This window comes from Ptychodera flava, chromosome 2 (assembly GCF_041260155.1).
Source record: "Ptychodera flava strain L36383 chromosome 2, AS_Pfla_20210202, whole genome shotgun sequence".
In the NCBI taxonomy this organism is placed as follows: Eukaryota; Metazoa; Hemichordata; class Enteropneusta; family Ptychoderidae; genus Ptychodera; species Ptychodera flava.
In genome coordinates, this window is record NC_091929.1 from 40,215,062 (window position 1) to 40,225,694 (window position 10,633).

The following is a 10,633-nucleotide window of genomic DNA, read 5'->3' on the forward strand; positions in this document are numbered from 1 at the left end:
CTGTCACTTTCGTTTGGTAACTGCCGCACTCAGTATTCCCCTCAGAGCCCTTTTGTTCTGGTTCAGGCGTAAGTTCACTGGGTTGTATGGGTCGCACCCATTCTGGTAAGACTAAGTCCGCAACAACACGTCTTGGCATGAGGGTTATGTTATGTCTGGTATCATTATGCACAATGACTTTCACTCGTTGGGTACTCCCTGGTAGGAGGGTGGTGACACTGCTCTTTATTATCAATCCTCCTGGGGTGTGGTGATGGGAGGGAGTTTCCACCAGCACTGTAGTTTCTGGCAATCCAATTATTCCTCTTCCTATACATGTCAATGGCATTGTCTTTCCACTCGGTATAGTAACGGGTCTCCTCCCTGCTAGCCTAACAGGGTTGATCCGTCCATCATGGCCACACTTGTCAAAGGCATCTATCCTCTTGTATGCTTCGGTGAAGAGGGCTGCCATCGGTAATTTCTTCAGGTAATGCTTTCCCGCTATTTCTTTACATCTATGGGCCATATTACGAAATATACTAGTGTTGGTACCGCAAATCACTGGTACGTCTCCACTTTGGTCACGGTCTGGGGTAACTAAAGCAAGTGTTTCACAAGTCTCCTCCACTCCAGCTACTTCCTTAGGGAACCGAATAGATACTGTGATGTACCCATAGTACGGAACCACTTGATCACCTGCACCACGTACTACCAAGTCTTCAATTGGCTTGAGGCGGCAGTGAGACAGGTGTCGGTCATAAAACGAGCGCGAAATGAGGGTGACTTGGGAACCACTGTCAAGTAAACACTGGCAACTGACTCCATCGACGAACACTTCTGTAGTCATACTATCGCCTACCAGGCCTTCGGGTAGTGGTTTGTTGGCTACGGAATGTTCGTTAACTTGTGCAATGTTGTCAATTTTGTCTTTCCTTTCTTCGTGTATATTACTGGGGCTACACTCTTCTTGGACATCCACTGGCCCCTCTACTGTGGGTGTCCCCGGTAGTTTCCCTTCGACTCAAAAAATGCTCTTGCGAACTTCTGCTTGACCAGCTGTAGGTCTGGATTATCCTTTCTGAAACATTTCTTCTCCGTATGTCCATCCAAACCACAATTAAAGCAAAAGTTCAATTTCTTGAACATATCAGATCCCGCTGGTTAGAACCAAACGACTCCGTTGCTGATGTCGACGTTTCTGGTGTTGGGGTGGAGGCTGGTGTCGATACTTGGGACTGGTTCTGCTCTCTCTTCCTGCGATTTTGCTGACGTGGTCTTTGCTGACTAGTGGCGTCGACCAGGTGTTACTCGAGGCTGTCTGTGTGGGTGACTGGTTTTCGTTTCCTTTCATCATCTGATCCATTACCTGCTGAACTACTTGCTGTATATCCGACTTATCCAATGATTGCTTTACCACTGGTGCCGATGTTGCGGTTGCTTCCAAACTATCACAGATAGCGGTGTAATTCGTACTGGCACTTGGCGTTGTCCCCTTATGGGCTCTGTTCTTAGCTTTCTCTTCTTGACGTGCTTCCTCCTTCCTTACCATCTGCATTAACTCGATGTAACCTGGCGGTTGGTTGAGCTTCGTGTCGAGTTGCAACGATGACAAGTGGCTTTCATTGTACAACACTCCATCGGTGAACTGTTTCAGGCGAAGGTAATCGGCCTCATACTCTTTGACACTGCCTTGTCGTATTGCTCGTCGCAACAGAGTCTGTAATTCCTGCAAGTACTGAGAATGTGACCATTCTTCTTTCTGATAACACGACTGAAATGCCTTCAAAGACTCGGCAGGGGTAAGTCTTGTGCCATACGAACCCTCAAGGGCATCAAGGTAATCACGTACTGTCAAATTGGGTGCTGGGGTCAATGACCTGATAGTGTTCATAGCAGGTCCGGCTAAGCTTTCAGCGATACGTTTCTTCTTTTCTGCGTCTGATACATTCCACTCTTTGATCATTTGTTCTGCTTGCTCTGCCCAACTTTCGTAGTCGTCTTCATTTACTGGTACTGGCAGCCTACCGGAGAAAACTCTCAGTTTACGATACCACCCAGACTCATTAGTCCTTGGTTGCAGATGTCACAAGTTTCTCCATCATATCCATCCAAGCAGCATCAGGACCAGCTTGGCGGTGGTGGTGGTGATCTGCTTGGGGGTCTTTCTCTCGGCTGGTAAGGCGTACTATTCCTGGGAGGGGTAGGCAATGAAACGTATTCTGCTGGTTCTCTGTCCTGTACATCATCGTAGCCGTCAAATCCAGCCAATTGTGCTGGGGTCAACGGTGGTGGGTCTTGATTGCCGTCCGCCAATCACCCAAATCCTCCTTTATAGGTTCCGGTCCCTCCCTCATCCAGCGGTAAGATGCTCCATCGCTGCTGGCCATACGCAGGGAAGCCTCCTCTCTGACTTTGACCGAATGGGGGAACCTTAGCGTTTTAAAAAAACGGGGCAACAGGAGTAAACATCCCAACACTAGTGTCGGCTCCACTCTTTTCATATGCCAAGAATCAGCCCATTCCCTCTTTGTGGCTGAGTGGCAAATCACACCTATTCCCCCTTCACATCTTAATATTTCTGTCAAGTCGGCATCTTTATATTCTCTGGTAATAAACTGCAATAAATCACTCACATCATTAATAGTTGCATGGGAAACCCAGAAAACTAATCCATGTCTAAGATCAATACCATTCTTATCATATACTTCAACTGCTTTTCTCTCAAGCTCATCCATTTTTCGTCAACAACAAAACAAAACAAACAATGCAATGCAATACTGATATCAACGGGGTTGGTCTTTTGTAATCTATACTCTTAATAACTTGAACTGTTAAAACACTACTGCAACATTAACTGTACGATAAATAACTCATTCAATCCAATAACCACCTCCCGGACGAGCCCCCAATTTTGTAACCGGGTAATTAAACTGACCTTGAATGTAGCCAGATAATTAAACCCGACCAAGGTTCATATCACACAATAAAACAAACAAGGAAAGAACGATTATCGTACAATTTGCGTTGCAGTTTATATTAAGATTATTTCACTACAACTAATAATTCTACTACTAATGATAATAATAATAAAACAATAAAATAAACTGGTCTACAATGATAAAACCAATAGCAGTATTACTGGAAAATAATTTCCAGGCGCAAAATCTAAAGTTCATCCACCATAATAAAGTTCCAGATAATTCTAAAATGGCTGTTGTCTAGGGTTCATTCACTTAGCTATTGTTCATATGGCTGTACAATGGCCTCTCCTGAAGTTGTAGGTCAATGTCCGTCCTGTTGCTATGACGATGACAGTCTATCCAATAGGAAACTACGTTACACACACAGAGTCCTTCCAGACGATCCTCCCTGGGGATTTGTTATTCCAACCCTGGTAGCAATACTCGAGTTGATGATTGACTCGAACAAATTCCAGGCACTCCTTGGCTCTTCACTCGGGCCACACAATAGGAACACACAGGAACACACGCAGTCTACCAGTAATTCATTAACTGAATCTCCTCTGTAAACACAGTCATGTAAAAGACCAACCACGTTGTCTTGGAATTTTTTCTTGGCAGTAAAACGGATAATAATTCCTAAACGTACATCCACACCAAAGTACTGTCTTCCAGCCGTGAAAATCAGTAGAGCATTGCAATGCATTGTGGGCGAAGACGCTATCAATGAAATTCCACACATGTGTCATCACACTCAAACAACACGCAGCAGATCTAATCACATGACTTACAATCGTAACCGGGGTTACACATATATATATATATATATATATATATATATATATATATATATATATATATATATATATATATATATATATATATATATATATATATATATATATATATATATATATATATATATATATATATATATATATATGCCCTCCCGGTTATCACCTTAATGGCTTTGTGGTAACCTCTGACCTTAGGCACAGAGAGTACGGTTACACATTGCCGAAGATTGAAATATGGACTCACCAGAGTGCTCGAATTGCAACACGTACCATGAGCGAAGCATAGTGCCAACAGTGAACGCCCCTTATATTACGATGAGGATGCCCAGCAATCTCAGAGTGCTCTAACTGCTATTAAAGCAGTGAGCGAAATACACAAAATGTATACTATATGCCCTCCCGGTTATCACCATAATGGCTTTATGGCAATCTCTGAACTTGGGCACAGAGAGTACGGTTACATATATATTGATAAGGATTGAAATATGCGCTTTTTCTAAAGGGTGAACCATTTATTTTCATGGACAAAAACAACTTTTCACTTTTACTTCCTTCGAGCGTACTCGTCTTCGTGTATTTCTTACACACACACACACACACAAACACACAGACACAGACACAGACACACAGACACACAGACACACACAGACACACACACATATATATATATATATATATATATATATATATATATATATATATATATATATATATATATATATATACAGTTGTGTATTTAGCTCTACTCTAGTATTGAGCACTCTACTCCAGCTGATCTTGAACTAAACAAGTATATATATATATATATATATATATATATATATTATATATATATATATATATATATATATATATATATATATATTATGTATATATATTGTTTATATATTTTTTATAAATAAACACATATATATATGTATATATACATTATATGGACATATATATTATAAATATGTATATATATATGTATGTATATATCAAAAATATATAAACGATATATGTACATATATATGTATATATACATATATTGTTTATATACATATATACATACATGTATGTATATACATTATATATATGTATGTATATATTATATATATATATATGTGTATATATATATATATATATATATATATATATATATATATATATATATATATATATATATATATATATATAGGTCAATGTCAAAAATAGGTAAAGTCATTATATCGGCGTAGAAAAATTTTTTGTTATGATTTTGTAAAACTGACTGAATTAAATTATTATTTTATCAATTTTGATGAAAATGTCTTACAATAAAACTGTTACAAATATAAGGTTTATGATTGGAGTATGCTTATACTAGATAGCTGCTTTGAATAGTGCAGTAGTTGATGTTCATGCATTTCGAACTTATAAGAAAAACATGTTTCGATACGTTCCGCTCTGTAAATGTTTAGCACAATCAACCATGCAGAGTGCCAGTAAGTGTGCCGAACGCACATATAGCGCATGTGCACAAGCGGTTACTCTCGCCCTCTGTAGTGGTACTTTAAATTACCTATTTTGTTACTGAAATCTCGCGTACAGCTGAGCGAGAGATCAGAAAGGGGAAAAGCGCCACGTGCGATGACGTGAGAGATGAATTACAAGTGCTGTGTGACCATTACTCTATGTCGTTGTCTAAAAATATTTTTTGCAATTTATTTAGAAGGAGGGCGTACACCGAAGTTCATTGGAGCGCTTAGTCCCCTTCATAAGAAAAGTCCATCATCTTAATAAACTAGAAATCCAATATAATAGTAATCAATTATTTGTTTTTATGGTCGGATGGTGGGAGGGGAGAAAGACGTACGTTGCCCCATCTAAAAGTACGCCAGTCTTCAACTGACGAGTAATTTAAATTTGCAAGGAACAAAATTTTTAATCCTCGTTACAAAGAAGTTTCACCACCTCTTCACAACAATGACTCATCTTTTCAGGCATTTTTCACAGATATGTACTGTTTTTAATAATTAATTTACTATTCCAATGGCCAAATCAGTGGCTAAAGGCAACGTGGCTCGTTGCCAAAGCATCTTTCATGGAGAAAATAATCAACAAAATGCGATTTCACAAATAAAACTTTTTAACCATCGGTGATCCTCTTAAGTGGCCATCAAGGACGCCAATAAATATCAAGTGACTTTTTTCATATTGAAATTTTCACTGGTTAATTGCTTTACAAATAATATTTGCCTTGCGCCTGTAGAAAATAAAACCTACTCAAAGAGAATCTATTGGGATTCACTGTATGCTTTGTCGAATGAAAATAAGGGAACTGGTCCATGACAAAGGGTTATTGACTCCTGCAGCCATTAACAATTTATGCATTGGACTATTAAAACAAGGTGCGGTCAGAAACTACTTTAAGAACATTATTTAGTCTTTGACAGATTCTAACAACCGGAAATTGAAAAATTGATAAAACTGGGGATGGCTATTACTATGAGACAGAATAATGCCCCAATGCTCATCGGTCCATACATAATTGTCTAAGGGAAGTGGATAATGGAAGCTGTAAGCAGAGTTGTCAAGGCGTAAGCGGTTGCCATGGTTGCCGCGGTCACCAAGGGATTCAGAAAGGTAAGTCAATGGTCACCCAAGATCACTTCAAAATTTTGAAAAATATTGCCCCACTAGGGTCATGTCAAACGACATCTCTGAATGTTTGTAGCTGTTAAGATACGTTAAAGTAGGTCGAATGTCATCTCAGGTTATCAACAAATATCTGGCGCACACTGTTAAACATACAAAATACCCTAACGTGTAGCTATTATAGTAGCTGAAATACATGGAAGTAGGTTATTACGTCATCGCAACTTTTTAAAGAATGATTTTGTGCCGTATTAATAAATATTCATTGCAACAAAAACTAACTTCTTTCTCTGCGAGTATCAGTTTCTAGGTCGACTAACAATCAAGAAGCAGAAGACAAAGACATAAAAATTTGAATGAACACGATAGGAGTCTATGCCCATGTGGACTAGGGCACTTATTCAATGACGCACATTATTAAAAATAAAAAGCATTGCGTTTTAGGGAAGGGGTTTACCTGCAATAGTGGTCGTAAATCATGGTAGTAGTAATTGTTTATTCTAGTAACATGCAATTCCTTGAGTTCTCTGTCAAAACAAGCTTATAAGACACCATTCAATTAACATATTTAGCATAGGTACATGTAGTCGAAAGTGGAAAGAAATGTAAGATGAACAAACGAGTGACTGAGAGCATTATAAAGGCAAGGACGTTGCATTTGTATAATCTCCATTCGTTTATGAAGTACTTTCATGTAAATTTTGCAAATACCTAACTCAGATAACGGGTAATTCAAGATCATCTACAAATCGGTGCATCCCAAAATGTTTCTAGAATTGTTCCACGTTAAGTATTAATTTCGTATATTGCATTGCCTTATGCCTATTATCTTATGTAATTTTACGCAAAACATATGTCCCTTTTACTACAAGAAATTTTGTATATATATATGTCCAATCAACTTTCACATTGAGCTTTGAAAACTATGCTGTTCAAATAATTGTCAGCTGTTTAAACTTTCAGCAGCCTAATAGTTCTTTTACCGGTTCCATGATGCAGTGCGCGCCAGGGTACACAAAGCGTACGTTACACATAGAACACTTGATTTCATCGTGGAATTTGTGCACTACAAACCTATCGTTATTGTCTGTCATACATAAATATGATTATACAACATGGTCAACAACACCGTACAGCAACTACGATCACCGGTACATCTGTTATGATAGAGATTAAGTAAAATATATTGAAGTAAGTTTTCTTAAAGGCTCACATGTCAGTGAGCAACATTTTATGATCAAGTATTGTAAACAGCTTTTCTTTTAGTAAAATAACACAAAAAGTTAGAGTATGATGCATGTACTCGTAAGCATGCATCTTTGTGACACACACACTGCCTTATGGTTTCAAGAGATAGCGTGTCCATATTTTCCTTGAGAAGTCTGTAGTGTAACTTCGATGTGTTTAAAGTAAAATGTACGCCCTTTCATACTCTAACCTTGCGTTGATACAGCTTAGAGCCAGGTCGATATGGCAACGCTAATGGTTTCTATACAGTGAAAAATTAATATGGAAAAATGACTTTGTTTATATCGTTATGTCGTCTTTTTTGTTGCCCAATAGTGACGTCACTATTGACTAGACGATCAAATGTACATGCAATAAAAAGGCAGCCATTGGTATTTACGCGCTCCAGTCACTTGCTATAATGACTTTAATACCAGTGTCTCAGGGTGACCCCAACCTTATCATACACGGCGTATCACTGTCTGATATAGCAATCATGCAAGTCGTATTGATTGAATTAGTCATGAAGAAGCAAATGAGCAGTTTTCAAAAATAATTGCTTGCGTTGTTACTGTGTTCATCGATCCAGGAAAATCATCAATAATCTAAATAACCCAGCACATCAGTTTTCAGAATTCCATTCTCTTCAGAGAATCGTCAGCTTTAACTTACCGTCGTTAAGGGGTCAGCTTTTTTCAGATAGCGGTTCAATACTGCTGTATAATTTTACTTATAAGTGTTTCGATTTTGATTACTGCCATGATATTTTGACACATTTAGGGAGGGTGGAATGTTTTGAATTGTTTGCTGTTTTCTGTTATCGTTTCTTTGGTCTTGTGCATAGTTTTGCGACACCGAGTCACATATTTCTTTCTGTTTGGCCGATTTGCGAATAAAGTTAATTAATTGGATCACTAGAATGGCTGCAGTTGAAAATGGTTGGCTGGTATTCATCTCAATTAGTACAGGTGGTCATTTAATAGGTATTCAATGGATCAGATAACGGTGCTCAGGGGACTCATTTTACCCCTCGAAACTAAATCCCGTTGATATATTCCGTGTCACTTTCACGCACTTTCGATCGTCTAGTCGTTAGAACTTTGCTAAAGCTAAAATATCGACTGCCAACTCATCTAAGGAAGACTGTTGCTTTCGCCTTTGGTATTGCCAGTGCAAATTATTACTTATGATAAGAATCCGATTTTTATGCCTCTTTGTCCAGTTTCATTATCTTCCAAGCCTTACTTGCTGTCAATAATGATTTGAAGTAATTAGAAAACTTATACGCATGGAAGCACCCATAGGACTGCGTCAATCAATTAGGGTTTGATGAATAATTTAGAGGCTTGGGCTGGCACTGGCAGATAATAATGTTTTCGTTTTATTTTCCGCTGATATTTATCAAAATTTGTGCTACCGATGGTGACTTTTGTTAGTAAGAGACAGTTCAAACACTATAAAAAGAAATGGTACTTGTATTTATTTGCTGTTTAACATTGCTTCACAACTGAAGTACATGTAAGGGGAGATAGGCACATTTCACGGTGTGTAAACGGCATTTGATAGCTTCGGTTCAGAACATATGAAAAAAATGCTGCACCTATGCGCTCTAGTAACACGCAGCTTCTATGAATGGCAGAACAAATGGCCATAGTTAGAGCAATTTTTGTCATTATTCAACAGCGTATGTATAACCGCAGGGCGAAGCACGAAATTCACATATCCTTTCGCGCTTCTCAATACGCCATTAAAGGAGTTTTGTCCTCTGTGTCCTTCCAATCAAAATAATGTATCAGAAAACATAACGTAAGGTTGTACACTCCTCGATATTTAAAAGCTTAACTTTTTGCTTGAAATTCCTTTAAAGAAATTAAACTTTAAACTATTCCCTTTAGACATCAAGAATGAAAATCACCGGTCACATAGCAAAAATTTTGGTACCAGACACAAATTCATTAAAAATTATGATATTAGTTGTTCAAAACATGCATTTCCCTTGTGTTAACTCCGCGCGGGAAAAATAAATATTCGATTTTTCAAATAAGTAAGACGGTTAAAAAACCTGTATTTACCCGCGAGGTGCAAAGTGAACCTCTGAATCAGTAGACCAGTAGAGTATTGTAAAAGTTTTAAATTCGAATATCTGCACGGAAGGCACATTCTACTACTTTAAGGCAGAACTCACCTCATGTCGGGACATATATTCAAATTTTCAAATTTCTACAATTCTTTCCTGATCCACCACTTGTGGGAGCTCATTTTAAAGCTATTAGAGAAAGAAAAACTTTCACCGTTTGGTTTTTTTCTAAAATTCAAAATTTAATATCCCCTCCATAGAGTTTACACAGGAATGGCGGCCATGTTGACTTTCAAATATCGCAATTAATTTGGTTATTTGTTTCGCCAGTTCCAGACTTTGAACGGAGACCCCTGATTTTCATTGTTGATTCGGTAAGAGAATGGTTGAAAGTTTCATTTAGGAAGCTTGATCAAAACTTGAAGTCTTTCACTTTTGAGGCGCATAACACCTTAATGTCACTCCCAACTTACGCACAGGCAGAAAGCACGCACATGGTCAGATGTTGTACATGATATCCATAATGCTCTGCGCGTTCGGTGGATGATAAATAAGAGAAAGTGTCTGGAAATTTCCTAATTGTCAATTTTGCAAACTGGAGTCCAGTCTTCATCGTTTTTTGTCATCGAGCAGATCAAAGCGGGTGAAATATACTATATATACCATTAACTTAGGAATATACCATATATATACCATTAACTTAGGAATACCCTACTTCCCTACTTAGTTGTCAGAGGATCAATTTCACAGACCTGCCTTTCCTAAAATGGCACCAGCTGGATTAGATAAACATAACAATGGAATCACACCTTGGGGGATTAAAAGTCTTGTGTTTGTCACCCGACTTGGTCAGACAAGGACCCGGGTCTCAGGTACCCTGCAAGTTAATGCAGTCGTTCCCTAATGAAACGCGACAACGCTGCGAATTTGGTCAGTTGATTGGTTTTACCGACATGTTAATCATTGAACCATTA

The 10,633-nt window shown here is 38.2% G+C and overlaps 1 protein-coding gene across 1 annotated transcript; it reads right to left on the minus strand.

Annotated features, from left to right (window-relative positions):
• Window positions 1-1,129: 1,129 nt before the first annotated feature.
• Window positions 1,130-1,945, minus strand: LOC139150194 (modulator of apoptosis 1-like). Its single transcript, XM_070722409.1, has one exon. The coding sequence runs from the start codon at window positions 1,943-1,945 to the stop codon at window positions 1,130-1,132; it is 816 nt and encodes a 271-aa protein (XP_070578510.1).
• Window positions 1,946-10,633: the final 8,688 nt, after the last annotated feature.

Bases quoted from the DNA above. Each gene is read 5' to 3' on its own strand.
- LOC139150194 (XM_070722409.1), bottom strand. From the start codon at position 1,945: ATGATCAAAGAGTGGAATGTATCAGACGCAGAAAAGAAGAAACGTATC.